General features: G+C 45.7%; 1 protein-coding gene across 5 annotated transcripts in view; it reads left to right on the top strand.

Moving 5' to 3' along the window:
• Window positions 1-8,328, top strand: part of LOC141990794 (uncharacterized) — a 34,709-nt gene extending 26,381 nt beyond the window's left edge. For all 5 annotated transcript variants that reach the window (XM_074958423.1, XM_074958425.1, XM_074958424.1 and 2 more), the window contains exon 4: window positions 6,370-8,328. In XM_074958423.1, coding sequence (XP_074814524.1) covers window positions 6,370-7,073 — 704 coding nt within the window. In that variant the 3' untranslated portion in view covers window positions 7,074-8,328. The remainder of the gene's footprint in view (window positions 1-6,369) is intronic.
• Window positions 8,329-17,756: the final 9,428 nt, after the last annotated feature.

The raw sequence follows: 17,756 nt of genomic DNA, 5'->3' as shown, positions 1-17,756 counted from the left end.
TGGAGGCTCAGCAGTCAATGCAGGACCTTCCCTTTGATGGGCAAGCCCTGTTTGCAGAACAGATGGACAATAAGCTCCATGGCCTAAAGGACTCCCGCACAACACTTAAAATGGTGGGCCTGTATGTTCCCAGCCCTGCCCACAAGCAGTTCAAGCCACAGCAGCCTCTGGGCCAGGGGAGCCACCCTCGCCAGGAGCCTCCCCATAAGAAATCCTAGCGGATCTTAAAGATAAAAAAGAAGCTTACAAGAAGTGGAAGGTTGGACATATGACCAGGGAAGAGTATAAAAATATTGCTCGGGCATGTAGGAATGAAATCAGAAGGGCCAAATTGCACCTGGAGCTGCAGCTAGCAAGAGATGTCAAGAGTAACAAGAAGGGTTTCTTCAGGTATGTTGGCAACAAGAAGAAAGCCAAGGAAAGTGTGGGCCCCTTACTGAATGAGGGAGGCAACCTAGTGACAGAGGATGTGGAAAAAGCTAATGTGCTCAATGCTTTTTTTGCCTCTGTCTTCACTAACAAGGACAGCTCCCAGACTGCTGCGCTGGGCATCACAACATGGGGAGTAGATGGCCAGCCCTCTGTGGAGAAAGAGGTGGTTAGGGACTATTTAGAAAAGCTGGACGTGCACAAGTCCATGGGGCCGGACGAGTTGCATCCGAGAGTGCTAAAGGAATTGGCGGATGTGATTGCAGAGCCATTGGCCATTATCTCTCAAAACTCGTGGCGAATGGGGGAAGTCCCAGATGACTGGAAAAAGGCTAATGTAGTGCCAATCTTTAAAAAAGGGAAGAAGGAGGATCCTGGGAACTACAGGCCAGTCAGCCTCACCTCAGTCCCCAGAAAAATCATGGAGCAGGTCCTCAAGGAATCAATCCTGAAGCACTTACACGAGAGGAAAGTGATCAGGAACAGTCAGCATGGATTCAACAAGGGTAGGTCATGCCTGACTAATCTAATCGCCTTCTATGATGAGATTACTGGTTCTGTGGATGAAGGGAAAGCAGTGGATGTATTGTTTCTTGACTTTAGCAAAGCTTTTGACACGGTCTCCCACAGTATTCTTGTCAGCAAGTTAAAGTAGTATGGGCTGGATGAATGCACTATAAGGTGGGTAGAAAGTTGGCTAGATTGTCAGGCTCAACGGGTAGTGATCAATGGCTCCATGTCTAGTTGGCAGCCGGTGTCAATTGGAGTGCCCCAGGGGTCGGTCCTGGGGCCGGTTTTGTTCAATATCTTCATAAATGATCTGGAGGATGGTGTGGATTGCACTCTCAGCAAATTTGCGGATGATACTAAACTAGGAGGAGTGGTAGATACGCTGGAGGGCAGGGATAGGATACAGAGGGACCTAGACAAATTGGAGGATTGGGCCAAAAGAAATCTGATGAGGTTCAATAAGGAGAAGTGCAGGGTCCTGCACTTAGGACGGAAGAACCCAATGCACAGCTACAGACTAGGGACCGAATGGCTAGGCAGCAGTTCTGCGGAAAAGGACCTAGGGGTGACAGTGGACGAGAAGCTGGATATGAGTCAACAGTGTGCCCTTGTTGCCAAGAAGGCCAATGGCATTTTGGGATGTATAAGTAGGGGCATAGCCAGCAGATCGAGGGACGTGATCGTTCCCCTCTATTCGACATTGGTGAGGCCTCATCTGGAATACTGTGTCCAGTTTTGGGCCCCACACTACAAGAAGGATGTGGATAAATTGGAGAGAGTCCAGCGGAGGGCAACAAAAATGATTAGGGGTCTGGAACACATGACTTATGAGGAGAGGCTGAGGGAACTGGGATTGTTTAGTCTGCAGAAGAGAAGAATGAGGGGGGATTTGATAGCTGCTTTCAACTGCCTGAGAGGTGGTTCCAGAGAGGATGGTTCTAGACTATTCTCAGTGGTAGAAGAGGACAGGGCAAGGAGTAATGGTCTCAAGTTGCAGTGGGGGAGGTTTAGGTTGGATATTAGGAAAAACTTTTTCACTAGGAGGGTGGTGAAACACTGGAATGCGTTACCTAGGGAGGTGGTAGAATCTCCTTCCTTAGAAGTTTTTAAGGTCAGGCTTGACAAAGCCCTGGCTGAGATGATTTAATTGGGGATTGGCCCTGCTTTGAGCAGGGGGTTGGACTAGATGACCTCCTGAGGTCCCTTCCAACCCTGATATTCTATGATTCTATGACTCTATGAAATCCAGAGGCTACGAGTGGCGTCCTAGCCAACAGCCTTCACAGGCTTCTCAGTCAATCTTGACCCACAATAAGCAGGCGGGCAAGCGCTCGTTTTGAGAGTATGCTCAAAGGCAACATACGGGACTGTTCCCAGGATCCTCCCTCCCCTATTTTAACCAACCGGCTTTCTCCTTTGCTCCCTGCATGGGCATCTATAACATCAGACCAATGGGTCCTCAATACGGTGGTGTGGGGTTACTCTTCAGTTGTTTTCTACCCCTCCTTACCACCCCACCTCCCCGTCCCTCTTCAGGTACCCTTCTCACGAGGGGTTACTGCAGCTAGGTGCGGTGGAGGTCGTTCCTCCGGAGTACAAGTACAAGGGGTTCTAGTCCCATTACTTTTTAATCCCAAAGGCCAAGGGCAGTCTGCGGCATATCCTGGACCTGCGAGACTTGAACTGCTTCCTAATGAAGCTGAGGTTCCATATGGTCTCCCTGGCATCCGTCATCCCCTCCCTGGATCCAGGAGACTGGTATGCTGCCCTCGATCTGAAAAGTGCATACTTCCACATCGCCATTTTCGAGGGACACAGACACTTCCTCTGGTTTATGGTAGGTCCCAACTGCTATCAATTCGTGGTACTCCCATTTGGGGGGTATTTACCCAAGTGCACGTCGGTAGTGGCAGCTTACCTCAGATGTTGGGGTGTCCAGCTCTACCCTTCCCTCGATGACTGGCTGGTCCAAGGCAGCTCCAGGTCCAAAGGCATGTCACGATGCTGTTAGCCACTTGTCATCGCCTCGGCCTGTTGTAGATTTTTTTTTTTTTTTTGTCATTTACCATTAGTTCTGGTACAGAGGATAGAGTTCATCGGAGCAGTCCTCAACTCATCCTCTGCCATAGTGTTCCTGCCATTGGAGAGATTCAGGGCATTGCCGGACCTCATCACGGAAGTCTCTGCATTTCCCCTGACTACAGCCAGGGTTTGCCTGCACCTCCTAGGTCACATGGCAGCATGCACATATGTGGTGTGCCACGCCAAGCTCCGGATGTGACCCCTGCAGCAATGGCTGGTGATGGTCTTCTCATAGTCCAGGGACCACCTGGAAAAGGTCGTTACCATCCCTGCGACGATACTTACCTCACTGTGATGGTGGACTGATCCCAGGTAAGTCCTAGAAGAAGTTCCCTTTGTCAGCACTTCTCATTAGTTGACTTGATTTCAGATGCCTCGGATGGGGGGTGCACCTCTGCACCCTCCAGACCCAAAGTATGTGGTCCCCAGAGGAGTCGACGCTACACATCAACGTCAAAGAGCTCAGAGCAGTGCGTGGTCTTCCTACCTCACTTGTCGGGCAGAGTGATTAGTCTTGACGGACGACACAGCCTCGATGTTCTACATCAACAGGCAAGGCGGTGTGCGATCCTTGGCCCTCTGCCAAGAGGCACTCCATCTCTGGGACTTCTGCATTGACCACAGAATCCATCTAGAAGCGTGTCACCTTCTGGGGGCCAGGAACACGCTAGCAGATCACCTAAGCAGGGACTTCTCCTCTCACCACAAGTGGTTGCTCCACCCGGAGGTAGCTGGCACGATCTTCCAGAGGTGGGGAACTCCCCAAGTGTATTCATTTGCCACCAGGCAGAACAGGAGGTTTCACAAGTTTTGCTCCAGACAGGGTCTGGGCAAGGGCTTCCTCTCCGATGCCTTCCTCCTGGCATGGGCAGGAAGCCTGATGTACGAATTCCCTCCAATTCCACTCAAAGTCCTAGCAAAAATCAAGAGAGACAAGGCTCAGGTTATCATGCTTGCCCCAGCATGGCCTCGCCAGCACTGGTTTGGGACGCTATCAAGTTTCCCAGCAATCCCTCCCTGGCCCCAGAAGGTCCTCCGCAAGCGTAGAAAGCCTTCGACTAGGCAGACCTACCTGGCAAAGTGGACCAGGTTCTCCCGCTGGGCGGCTGAACGGGGCATCTCCCCTTTGCATTCTTCGGTGCAGTTGATCTTAGACTACCTGCTTCATTTGAGAAACCAGAGACTGGTGCACTCCTCTATCAAGGTTTACGTGGCGGCCTTTTCCACCTTTTATCCACCAATCCAGTGGCAGATGGTGTACTTCCATGACGTGACAGTCAGGTTCCTTAGAGGCCCCGAGAGACTTTTTCCTCAAGTTTGGTCCCCGGCCCCTCAGTGGGATCTCAACTTGGTTCTGTCCTCGCTCACAGGTCCGCCCTTTGAGCCTTTGGCTTCGTGCTCCCTGTCTCACCTGCCATGGAAGGTAGCTTTCCTGGTGGCGGTGACATCGGTGAGGCAAGTCTCCGAGCCCTGACCTCAACCGCCATACACGGTCTTCGATAAGGACAAGGTTCAGCTCCAGCTCCACCTGGCCTTCATTCCCAAGGTGGTGTCTACTTTCCACATGAGCCCAGGGTATCTTCCTTCCAGTTTTCTGCCCTAAGCTCCATGAGACTAGTGAAGAGCGGTGCCTTCATGCTTTGGACGTAAGAAGGGCCCTGGCTTTCTACCTAAATCGGACAAAGCCTTTCCATAAATTGACTCAGCTTTTAATCCCTGCAGCTGATTGGATGAAGGGCCTCCTGGTGTTCACGCAGAGGATTTCTAACTGGATCACCTCTTGCATTCGGACCTGCTACGAGTTAGTGGGAGTCCCTCCACCGCTGATCATCAGAGTGCAGGCATCTTCGGCAGCCTTCCTGGCATACTTCCCGATCCAGGACATCTGTGGAGCCGCGACGTGGTCCTCCAGGCACACGTTCACGGTCCACTACGCTATCACTCAGCAGGTCAGGGACGACACTGGGTTTGGCAGAGCTGTGTTGCAATCTACACGTCTGTGAACTCCTACCCACCTCTGAAGGGTACTGCTGGGAGTCACCTAAGTTGAATGGTCGTGAGCAAGCACTCAAAGAAGACGGATACCTTTCTGTAACTGGTGTTCTTTGAGATGTGTTGCTCATGTCTATTCCACAACCTCCTGGAAACTCCAACAGTGGAGAAGGAGGGCAAGAAGGAACTGAGGATGGGGGAAGCCAGCAGCGCCGGAGCCAGTCCCCTATGGATACCACTGAGGAAAAAACTTCCAGCACCGGTGCATGTGGTGAGCACACACACCTAAGTTGAATGGACATGAGCAACACATCTTGAAGAACACCAGTTACGGAAAAAGGTAACTGTCTTTCTTCCAGGGATACATTACATGACCCCCATTGGGTAAATATCACACCAACAGTGTGCCAGATGGCACTGTGATGTTTTTAAGGTCACAGCTCTCCCTAGGCAAAGCTCAGAACCAGCAATCTAGCCTCATCCTCCTTGACCTGTCATCTGCATTTGACACCACTGACCAGGCTCCTCTTTCTGAAACCTTGTCTTCCCTTGTTGTCACCTGGTTCCCTTCCTACCTCTCTAATCACCCTTCAGCATGCTCTAGGAGGATCCTCCTCACCCCCACTCATATGCATTCAGAATGGTGCTGGAGAAGAAATGTCCATAAAGCTACCTCATTATCCTCAAACATGAATTGTGAGGAAAGATTGAAAGAACTGGACATGTTTAGTTTTGAGAAAAGAAGACAGAGAGGATCTGATAACAGTCTTCAAAGATGTTAAGGGTTGTTAGAAAGAGGATGGTGGTCAATTGTTCTCTATGCCCACTGAAGGCAGAACAATATGACAGTTTACTATGCAGCAAGGGAGATTTAGGGGAAAAAATTCCAATCTGGGAGGGAGGGAGGGGGAGAGGGAAAAAAAAAGTCCCGTGAATTTCCCTTATTGTCTTTCCCTAGAGCAGTATTTCCCATTCCAAAGCTGGTCTGATCGCCCAGCTGGAATGAAGGGGAAAAGCTATGGCCAATATACAGTGCTCAGAGGAAAGAGGAATTCTGAGAGGTGCCTGCACAGGGGAAGAATCAATAAACCAATTCAGAATCTGCCTGTGTCTGAAGGGAATAGCTGGGATCTGGCAGTGGTTTCCTCCCCATCCTGACTGATGTCTGGCAGTGGCTCCTTTCCTGACCTCCCTTTCTCCTGAGTATTTGGATGGCAGTTCTGATACCCTTCTCTCTCCCCTAGGGGGAGGAGTGTAGGGGAATGTAGTTCCTGATATTTTTCTGCCTTCTCAGCACTTAGTTTGGTTTCCTGTCCCCTTTTCCATCCCTGTTTCTGATGTTTCTCTCTCTCCTAGCAGGTGACTGGATGCTGAATGAGAATCAGGAGCAGAATCCTCAACAGGCAGATGCTAAGCAAGTGGAACTGCACAAAGCATTATCACAAAGATCTAAAGGAACTGTGTCCAGGAGTCATGAGCAGGGAAAAGTTTGTAAGAGTCAGCACAGGCCAAAAAGTCAGCAGGGAAACCAGCCAGGGGAGAAACTGGGTAAATCTACAAATAGTCCAGGAACTCACAAACACCTCAAGGAAACCAGAGCCCAGCAAAGAATCCCCCCAGGAGAGAAAAACAACACATGCACTGAATGTGGGAAAAGCTTCAGTAGCCCCTCAAAGCTTATTAGGCATGAGAGAATCCACACAGGAGAGAGACCCTATACCTGTTCTGAGTGTGGGAAAAGCTTCAATGATATGTCCCCCCTTATTAGACATGAGAGGGTCCATATAGGAGAGAGACCTTACGAATGCTGTGAGTGCAGGAAAAGCTTCACTCAGAGTTCAGCACTTATTAGACATCATAGAATCCACACAGGAGAAAGACCATATGAATGCTCAGAGTGTGGGAAAAACTTCAATGACAACTCACACCTTCTCAGACATGAGAGAATTCACTCAGGAAAAAGAGCCTATAAATGTTCAGTGTGTGGAAAAACCTTCACTTACCGCTCAGGCCTTATTACACATCAAAGGAAACAGACCCTATGCATGCTGGGAGTGTAGGAAAATCTTCACTGACTGACCAGGGCTTATTTGTCTTCAGAGATTCCACACAGGAGAGAAACCCTATAAATGCTCAGGGTTTGGGAAGAGCTTTTATGTGTGCTCACACCGTGTTGCGCATCTGAGGATCCACAAGAGTGATAAATACCATAAAAACTTGCCTAGGGCTGACAAAATATGTTTTCTTTAATACTTTGGCTAATTCCCACATAGTGAACTCTAAGGCTATTTGCACCATTTGCTTCACCATGGTCTGTCCGGTCCCCCAGATGAGTTACCTGCTTTTGGCCACATACAGTGGTGGAAGTTTTCAAACACGTTTCTGCATAAAGTAACCTGACCTCCACCATTTTTCTTAGTTTAAAGAAATCTGGAGTATCACTTTTATACTATTCCTCCCACTGCAAAGTGATCGTTACAGTCACCGAGTTCCCCCTTTGGGGACAGATTGTTTCATTCCCAGTTGTTCTCATGTTACCCTGGGTTGTGCAGAGCAGCACTCATTTTTTTCTCATTTAAAATATATTTAAATATAACCAAGAGCAGGGACAGGCAAAAGAATATTGTTTCAGCTTCTGTTAGACTGGAAGGTGAAGGGTGAGTTGGAGGGATTCTCTCCTTCCCCAACACTCGAGTTGTGTCAGCTTCTGTCTGAGCCATGCAATATTTAGAATGTGGAGAAGATAATCCTCCACCTACTAACGTGTCACATAATGCCGTATTCTCAACTCTGTGATTCAGAATTGTGCTTTGAAATCAGACTCAATAGTGCTACAGATGAATGTGTCACAGTCCTGGAAGGGAAATTTGAATGGATCCCAAACAGAATGTGATCATAGAACGTTAGAGTTGGAAGAGACCTCAGGAGGTCATCTAGTCCAATCCCCTGCTCAAAGCAGGACAACACCAACTAAATCATCCCAGCCAAGGCTTTGTCAAGCTGGGCCTTAAAAACCTCTAAGGATGGAGATTCCACCACCTCCGTAGGTAACCCATTCCAATGCTTCACCACCCTCCCAGTGAAATAGTGTTTCCTAATATCCAACCTAGACCTTCCCCACTGCACCTTGAGACCATTGCTTCTTGTTCTGTCATCTGCCAGTACTGAGAACAGCCTAGCTCCATCCTCTTTGGAACTTCGCTTCAGGTAATTGAAGGTTGCTATCAAATCCCCCCTCACTTTTCTCTTCTGCAGACTAAATAACCCCAGTTCCCTCAGCCTCTCCTCATAAGTCATGTGCCTCAGCGCCCCCCCCCCCCCGATCATTTTTGTTGCCCTCTGCTGGACTCTCTCCAATTTGTCCACATCCCTTCTGTAGTGGGGAGACCAAAACTGGACGCAGTACTCCAGGTGTGGCCTCACTAGTACCAAATAGAAGGGAATAATCACTTCCTTCAATCTGCTGGCAATGCTCCTACTAATACAGCACAATATTCCATTGGCCTTCTTGACAACAAGGGCACACTGTTGACTCATATCCAGCTTCTGCCCAGTTATTATCAATTGTCCCTTGCACCCGTAGTAAGCTTGAAAATTATAAAGTTTTGTGGCAGGTCCACAATTGTAAGGTTTTATATCCCTTCATGGTATTTGATAATTAGCTAAATGAATTTATGGTCTGATCCAGGAGTCATCTCTGCCTGGATTTTTGCTGGCCTTTGTTTTTTGTTTACTGTTGGAGTGGTTTGTTGTCTTCTTAAACAGTATTTTTGTTCCCGGGCCCATGAATATCCTCATAGGCGACTTGACAATTCGGTTCTTCCATTAGTAGAACTAACTTCAGGAGCTCAAGCTCCTGCCATTGAGACTATGCTGCTATATTCGGAGATAAAGGAAGAAGGGGGCACGTGTCAGGACTCTAATTGGGCCCTGGGTGATCTCTACTTCCCGCCACCCAACACAGATGTAATGAGGTTGAGTAGCGTCCATATAAGATAAACAAGAACTACTAGTTATTCCTCAAAAAAGGTTTTTAATTATTTTCTACTATAAAGATAACACAGGAAAAATAAGAAAAGCAAAAACAAAGACCAGCATTGAATAAGAATTAATATAAATGGCAGGTTATACTGAAGATAAGCGCAAGTACATGTAATATTGTGGACCATTTGGGAGTTACTGAACAGTGACTACAGATGCTGGTCCTGGCAGGTTATAATAGAAGCCCTGAAGACAAGCATAAGTAAAGCTATTATTCAGCAGTTATATATTCCTGGTGGCAGGATATACCGAAGACAAGCACAACTACACGTACAAGGAGCTAATGGACGACAGCCTTACATGCATCCGCTCGGGCTATTCGAAAGACAGGCACAAATACATGCAAAGCTATTATCCACCAACCACTTACAATTGTTTTTATACTACAGTATTAATACAACTAAGATCAAATCAGCTCGAGCAACCAGACTTTTTTACTCCGTAATCTTACCCTGCATTTGTCCCAAAAATACGTTACCCTTTAGTCAGCCATTTTCCGCACTGGCCAGGTACAGACAGTTGAGAAGTGCATGTCCCTTCGGTTCAGGGGGTGTGGGTCAGGTTTCCCTTATGACCAACAACACACTTGTTTCTGTGCCTTTGGTCTGACGGCCATGTTTTAAAACAGACCAACCAATTAGGGTGGGCCACATTGTTAGTGCGGTTGCCCTAATTGTATAATTGATGCATACGTATCTCCTTGTAGCCAATTATTAGTTAGTTGTATAATTTAGGCATATTTATCTTTTGTAGCCAATTGAGTCTTTAATGTGGGTTTGATACGTACATAGGAGTTAGCATAAAATGTTATCTGGTTGCAGCGCGTCCTGACCCCAAGCTTAAGCTTAATTTTGCAAGCCTTGCTTTTTGAAACATACGGACGTTTGAGGCCTAACATTGGCAATACTTTTACTTGATAATACTTTTTGTACAATTTAATCACAGTATAGATGTCAGTAGATCATTAACAGTATTACAATATAATGTTATCAAGCAAACAATTAAGAGCAGGAGACTATAGTCCCAAACTAATTTATATCACAGGGTATTGCTGGGAACTACCCCCCCACCCGCCTCCCAGGACCCGAAAGGGATCAAATTCAGAGATACATAGGTTCCCCTGATCCAGTACCCTTATTGCGTGTTAGGGAGCTATTTTCCCACAAGCTCAGGGGTTTGTATGACACAAAAATTGCCCAATTCCATCATAGAGATACAGTAATGTTTTTTCAGTAAAGATGGCTAAACCCCAGGAAGGAGATGTAATGTTAGTCCAGGTAGACCCTACCAGGGAATGCCTGTATATGGGTAGGACTGGTATGAATACTGTGAACACCCCGATTGGGCATTTAGTGGAACATATCGCTTTCCAATATAATGAAAATTATGGAAATATACAAATGAATATTCAGATTGATTATAATTTTGAACTTAAAGAAATGCCTCCAGAGATTGTAGCAGTGGAGGGCCGAACTTCCAATAGGGTGTTTAATTGCTTGCATAATACAGGAACCTTGAATTCCTGGGAAATTCGTTCTACCGCTTCTGTTAATTTTAACGAACAAGGTAAAATTCCTGTTGATAGTCCCTCCCACATGTTATTGGAAGGATTAGGGAAGGTCTGCAAAGTAAAAGCCACTGTCCCTGAAAATTTTCAATGCATGGACCAGCTTCTCCAGCCTTTGGTCTTAAAAGAATTGCTTTGGGACAGAGATAAAATCAATAAGAAGGGAGTATGTCAGTCTGTGTTGGAATGCTTGGCGTGTTTAAGTTCTACTATAATTAAACAGCAAAAAACCATCCACTTGCTGCTTCAGCCTCATTGTGCCCCTATAATTTGCAGGAGGCAGTTCCTTCTGCTCCAGCAGTGCCTCTATATGCTGTAGTTACCATCAAATCCAAAAGTGATGGTGATCAGACCACTGTGGTCACTGAATATAGATCCTACACCACTGCTGAGCTCTGGCATTTGCGAGCCAGGGTGTCTAGGAAAGACGGTGAACCTATTTGGAAGTGGGTGATGCGATTATATAAGGAACATAGTGATGATTTTCTTAATGGTCTGGATGGACCCCTGGTGTTGAGTTATCAGTCAACCGGGGGACTAACTGGAGGGGACTGGAGAACAAAAATAGGCGACAGATTAACCCTGGTTCCCGTCATGGCATTGGCAATGGCTGTAACTAAGGGAAGGAGAACTAAGCCAGGCCCTGATGACATCCAGGACTGGGAGTCACTGTATGCATACATTTTTTTGAATACGATTCTCAGCGTAAGAGATAATGATAATGGCACCGCCAGATGGTGAGATGACACCATGGTAGAAACACAAGCCAGAGTAGTAAGTCCAGCTACCGTTTCGACGTGTAGCGAGCTATGTTTCAGACGATATTGGTTGGAATCTGTTGGGTTGGGTGGACTCACCTTAGAAGCTCTGTCCTCCCGACAAATTCAGTGGGACCAAGGAAATGTAATTGATAACCCAAAACTGTTAAAATCAAATCCCTCTATGAACCCTAGACAGGAGCACTCTGGGGTTGCTCGTGCGGCCTTCACCTTTTTACGAAATCAGAATACACTTCCAGAGGCCTGGCTCTCTGATCCTGAGTTAGTAAAATTGGCTGAAAACCATGAATTTGTTGCACGGGGTAAAAATAAAAATGAATAGGGAAACAGCGGCTCGAGCAGGGAGATGAGCAAAGTCATTTTAATAAATCTTAGCAAAAGCCTCCCTGTTTTGAAATTAGATACCAATGGAAAGCAGGAAAATTGGTTACTTGATACGGATGCTGAAAAATCTGTTTACTTTGTCAAAACAATTGATAAAAGGGATCTTTCCGAAGTTTGGTTAAAAGGAATCAGGGGAACTAAAAAGGGATTTGCCTCAAATTTTTCAATAGAAGATGTTAGTTCTATAATCTTAATTCCTATGGAATGTAACTCCTTTCATATTTTTGGAAATGATAATATTGGGAAAATTCCTCGTGCTAAATCTTTTTTGACTACCTTTGCTAGGACAGACTCCTTTCATAGTCCAGTTGAAACCAAATGTGCAGGTGGGACCTCAAAAGCAGTATCCATTGTCTTGTGAGCAAATCACCTTGGGTAACGAATTAGTTAACCAAGCATTAACTAATGGATGGATTGAGGAGAATCTCACCATACGCATCACCTTTTTGGATTGTAGCAAAAAAGGAACCCGGCAAAGGGCAGTTGGTAATAGATTACTGACGAATTAATGCTGCTGTCCAAACAGAAAAAAGGGATTATTGCTAATCGAACTGAAATTCAATATAACCTTCTTGCCAAATTAAAGAACAACCCCTGGAAAGCAGTTATTGACATTAAAGATATGTTTTTTCAAATTCCAATTCTAGATCCTCGAGGGTTGACTGCTTTCATGTGGAATGAGAAAAAGTAAATTCTGAGTCGCCCCCCAGGGATTTTGTAATTCCCCCTCATGGGCTACACAAATGATGGCACAATCAATGGCCTCCTTCGATTATGATAATTGGGTTAGGTATTTGGATGATATTTTGATTTTTGATTCCACCCAAGAGAGTTGCAGTATTGTCTTAAATGTCTTAATGCAACACCTTACAAACCAGGGTTGGGAAATCAAAAAGGAAAAGGGAAAAGAACCCACCCTTAGGCAAACATTTTTGGGATGGATATGGGGTGCCATAGATATTACCTTGAATTCAGATGTGATAGAAGCGATAGACAAACTCACTTCTGTCCATTCCTTAAAGGATTTCCAAAGGGCTGCTGGATTAGCGGTCCAAACTAGTTTTTTGTCTTCCTCCTGGAATGCCTTTTTCAAACAGGCGTACCTTCTAAGTAGGGGAAAAAATCCTGATTGGCCACTTATACAGACAATACGGCAAACATGGAAAATCCACTTCCTTAAGGAACTCTCTCTTACCTACCTCGATTCCTCTAAAAGGGTGGATGTGTATGTAAATGTGTTGTAAATGTAAATGTGAATGTGTTGTACTTATAATATTAAAGCAACCACAACAACCACACTAAGAATTTGGCCCACTCTGATTGGTTGGTCTGTTTTAAAACATGGCTGACAGATAAGATAAAAAGCACGAAGGCACAGGACTAAGTGTGTGTGTTTTGATCATAAGGGGACCCCTCTTTGATCAGGAAACCAGACGCACACCCCCTGAACCGAAGGGATGTGCGCTTCTCGACTAACTGTACCTGGCCAGTGCGGGAAACAGCCACCTGAAGGGTAATGTATTTTCGGACAAATGCAGGGTAGGGTTATGTTGCTCAAGCTGAATTGATCTCAAGTTTGTATCGATACTATAGTGTTAAGAATAGTAGTAGGTAGTTGATGAATAATTTTACATGTACTTGTGCTTGACTTCAGTATAACTTGCCAGTTATATTAATCCTTATTCAGTGCTGGTCTTTAATCTATCTTTTCTTATTTTGTCTGTGTTGCCTTTACAGCTGGAGGTCATTAAAAACCTTTTTTGAGGAATAATTAGTAGTTTTATTTTCTCTTATACGGGCACTACTCAACCTCATTACTTCTGTATTGGGTGGTGGGAAGTAGCGATCACCCAGGGCACAATTAGGGCCCTGATGCATGTCCCCTTCTTCCTTCATCTCCGCACCCCAACATTTAAAGACTGAGACAAACAACTGGGATAAACAACTTACATACCATCTTACAAGTTTCATTACATTGTTTTGTTACCTCCCCTTGTTTCTGATATCTTGTACAAAACATCCCCATTCGTTATTTTGTCAAACCATCTTATCTTGTATTTGAATGGCCTGTATCTGTACTAGCTGGAATATATTTACATAAATATCAAGTATGTTATGCTGCCAAGGCCAGGCTTCCTCTGGTTCACAGCCTTTGGTTGAGGCCTCAGATCTTGCACCAGGCCCAGTGCTCTGGGCGCGCTCGCTCTACTACCCCATGTACTGGCGAGGCCACTTCTGGACTTTTTCCTGCTTGGTTGGAATTGTTTGCAGATGGGAAGGTTGGCTGCTTTTCCCCCATTATGATTATGTTAATACTTTTGTAAATTACACAACTTAATAATAATGAGATAGTGCTCAGTGAAGGAGGTATCAGAGGAGAAGACAATGGAAGAATCATGTAACCTGCTCTGGAATTTTACTTTACATGAAACTGGAAGTGTCTTACACCTCTGTGAGATGTTTTCCCCCCTCTTTCCTGAAGGCCATTTGGTCACATAACTAAGTAGTAGTTTTGTTTGACAGATTGTAGCTCAGATTTTTTGGGAATTTTGAGACAAATAAAATTAGTCATTTCTAAAATAGCCGTTTCTTACTTTGTTTTTCTTTCTCCCCGTCCTTCCTTGATGGCATGGAGAAAGGTGAAGTGCAGTTCAGTAAAGAGAATACTCCAATCTATTGGACCTGCTACCCAGGACTCATTAATATTTTTTAATCTCCAATCTGAAATGATGAACAACAGCAGACTCCAATAGTACAACTAACTGAAGTAACTGCATATGTTCACAGTGTTGTTCAATTGTTTAGGTCAATATTGTCTCAGATCCTCCAGGGACTGACTGAATTACACAATAAGTGACGTGAAACTAGGCAAAATGTTTGTCTTTGGTTCCCAAAACAGTTATGATTCAGGTCTCACAGCAGGTTACCCATGAAGATAATCTCCTAACTAATCTTATTATTTGGGAAAGGATATCCCTAACTATGCAGATGTAAATAGAAATGGTGTGTTTGCTGAACTCATTCTTTGTATGTGCTGCCAATGTGGATAAAATGACGTCTTTGTTGAAGCAGAAAAAATAACTATTTTGATAGAGAAATCACACCTCTGGTAGTTTACAGAGATTCTGATCCAGGCCTGTACCTAGTTCCTAATTTTTGATATGTCGCATCACACTAAAGAAAGAAATTAGGTATATGGCTGGAGAATCCATTCTTCACTAGCACTGCTGAAATTGTGGGTGGTTTGGTAAGGAATTCTAGTAGAGAAGTGTAAATTTATCCCGTCCTAGGCCAAGAACTTGGCAAGAACCTAGGGAGAAATATCAGCCGCCTAGTTGTTTGTTTTCACCCCAGAGGAGGAAGCTGTGGTTTAGTGTGGCACAGGTAAAACTGTTTACAACGTTACTGCGTAGTTGAGTGCCACTGATTACAGCCCCAAAGGATGCCATGGTGAGATTCGGAACAATTGTCCTATATCATTTGGATCCAATGTTTCATGAGGCAAAGTGAGAAAGAGTTGATGCCTTCAGAAGACCTTCCTTCCCCATGGATCCCAATCTGGCTGCCTTGCTGGTTAAGAAACACTTCCATGCCGTGCAAGTGGTGGTAGCCAATGAGGGAATGAATGTGTCAGACTGCAGGATATGTGAATTTTGACTCCTGATTCTATGTGTTGGTTTCTTAGGCTATGTCTACACTACAGAGTTTTGTTGTCAAAAGTTATGCCACTTTAAGTAAAGTACTTTAATTAAAGTGCTGTTGAGTGTCCACACTACGCTCCTTGTTTCGCTGAAGCGCATCTACACTAGCAGCTCTTGCATCAACACAGAGCAGTGCACTGTGGGTAGTTATCCTACTGTGCAACTGGCCACAGGGTGCTTTGGGATGGGTTTGCAGTGCCTCATGGGGCAGGTACAGTGTCACATGATGCAAGTTTCTCAATCCCATCGTTTCATGGGCATCCTTCTTGCCAGCTGCTTTTAAACTGAAGTGGGGGGTGGGGCAGAGGGAGGAATGTGTAACAGGGAGTGTGTGGTGGGAAGAGAGACAGAGTGTGTGTTGTGGAAGTGGGGGGAGAGTATGTATGTGAGAGACGGAGTGTGTGTTGGGGGAGAGTGTGTCGGCATGCTGTCTCTTTAAATTTAGATAGCAGCTTGAGCAACCAATCCTGAGGCAGGGGGCGGGAGACTGCACAGCAGTCTCTCTACACACACCTCACAGCAGCAGCCTCACAGCAGCAGGCAGAGCAACATTCCACATTAATGGTTCTGATTCCCTCCTGAGTTCTCCCACAGCCTCCCCAGCTACTGGGAGCAGCATCCTCAGCATCTCTGTGAGCTCTCCAGGCTAAGGAATGTCAAAGCTTCCCTGAGCTTTGAAAGGGGAGGGGCGAGTGCCTGGAGGGTAGCTGAGTTCAAAACAGTGAGCAGAGTGGTCACAATGGGCATTGTGGGATACTGAGGGAGACCAGTTATGTCAACATAACTAGGGCCCTACCAAATTCACAGCTGTGAAAAACGCGTCTCCCCTGTGAAATCTGGTCTCCCCCCTGAAATCTGGTCTTTTGTGTGCTTTTACCCTATACTATACAGATTTCAGGGGGGAGACCAGCATTTCTCAAACTGGGGGTCCTGACCCAAAAGGGAGTTGCAGGAAGGTCACAGGATTATATTGGGGGCGGGGGGTTGCAGTATTGCCACCCTTACTTTTGTGCTGTTTTCAGAGCTGGGCAGCTGGAGAGTGGCGGCTGTTGGCCAGGTGCCCAGCTCTGAAGGCAGTACCCTGCCAGCAGCAGCGCAGAAGTAAGGGTGGCAATACCATACCATGCCAGTCCTCCTTCTGCTTTGCTGCCTTCAGAACTGGGTGGCTGGAGCGTGGCAACTACTACAGGCAGAGGACAGAAGTAAGGGTGGCAATACCACACCATGCCATCACCATCCTTACTTCTGCGCTGCTGCTTGCAGCTTTCTGCCTTCAGAGCTGAGATCCTGGACAGCAGCCACTGCTCTCCAGCTGCCCAGCTCTGGGAGCAGCACCGCCACCAGCAGCAGTGCAGAAGTAAGGATAGCAGTACTGCAACTGCCCCTACAGTATCCTTTCGACCTCCCCTCAACTCCTTTTTGGATCAGGACGCCTACAATTACAACACCATGAAATTTCAGGTTTCAATAACTGAAATCATGACATTTACGATTTTAAAAATCTTATGACCATGAAATTGACCAAAATGGACCATGAATTTGATAGGGCCCTAGACATAATGAATGGCAGCGTCTACACTAATGCTTTGTTGCTTTAACTTTGCTGCAGAAAGCTCTATACCTCTAATTGAGGTGGTTTTATTTTGTCGGCAAAACAGCAGAGTTTTGCCTCCAAAAGTAGCTTTGTGGTGTACGCCTCCCTGTTTTGTCGGCATAGGCAGCTTTTGCCAACAAAACTGCGTAGTGTAAACAAGGGCTTAGTTTTGCTTTTGTGTCTTATGTATTTGAATCACTTCTCCATCGCCTCTGCTTTGAAAGATTACAAAGTGTGAAAATAGACTAGAGGTGCTGTCATAAATAAAGCGAAGGGTAACCACCTTTCTGTATACAGTGCTATAAAATCCCTCCTGGCCAGAGGCAACATCCTGTTACCTGTAAAGGGTTAAGAAGCTCAGGTAACCTGGATGACACCTGACCCAAAGGACCAATAAGGGAACAAGATACTTTCAAATCTGGGGCGGGGGGGAGGCTTTTGTTTGTGCTCTTTGTTTTACGTGTTTTTTCTCTCTTGGGACTGAGAGAGGCCAGACAGAAATCCATCTTCTCCAACCCATCCTAATCCAAGTCTCCAATATTGCAACCAGTATAGGTAAGCCAGGCAAGGCCGATTAGTTTATCTTTTGTTTTATGTGAATTTTCCCTGTGTTAAGAGAGAGGTTTATTCCTGTTTTCTGTAACTTTAAGGTTTTGCCCAGAGGGGGATCCTCTGTG

Source organism: Natator depressus, chromosome 7 (genome assembly GCF_965152275.1).
Source record: "Natator depressus isolate rNatDep1 chromosome 7, rNatDep2.hap1, whole genome shotgun sequence".
In the NCBI taxonomy this organism is placed as follows: Eukaryota; Metazoa; Chordata; order Testudines; family Cheloniidae; genus Natator; species Natator depressus.
This window is presented reverse-complemented; position numbering and strand designations above follow the sequence as displayed.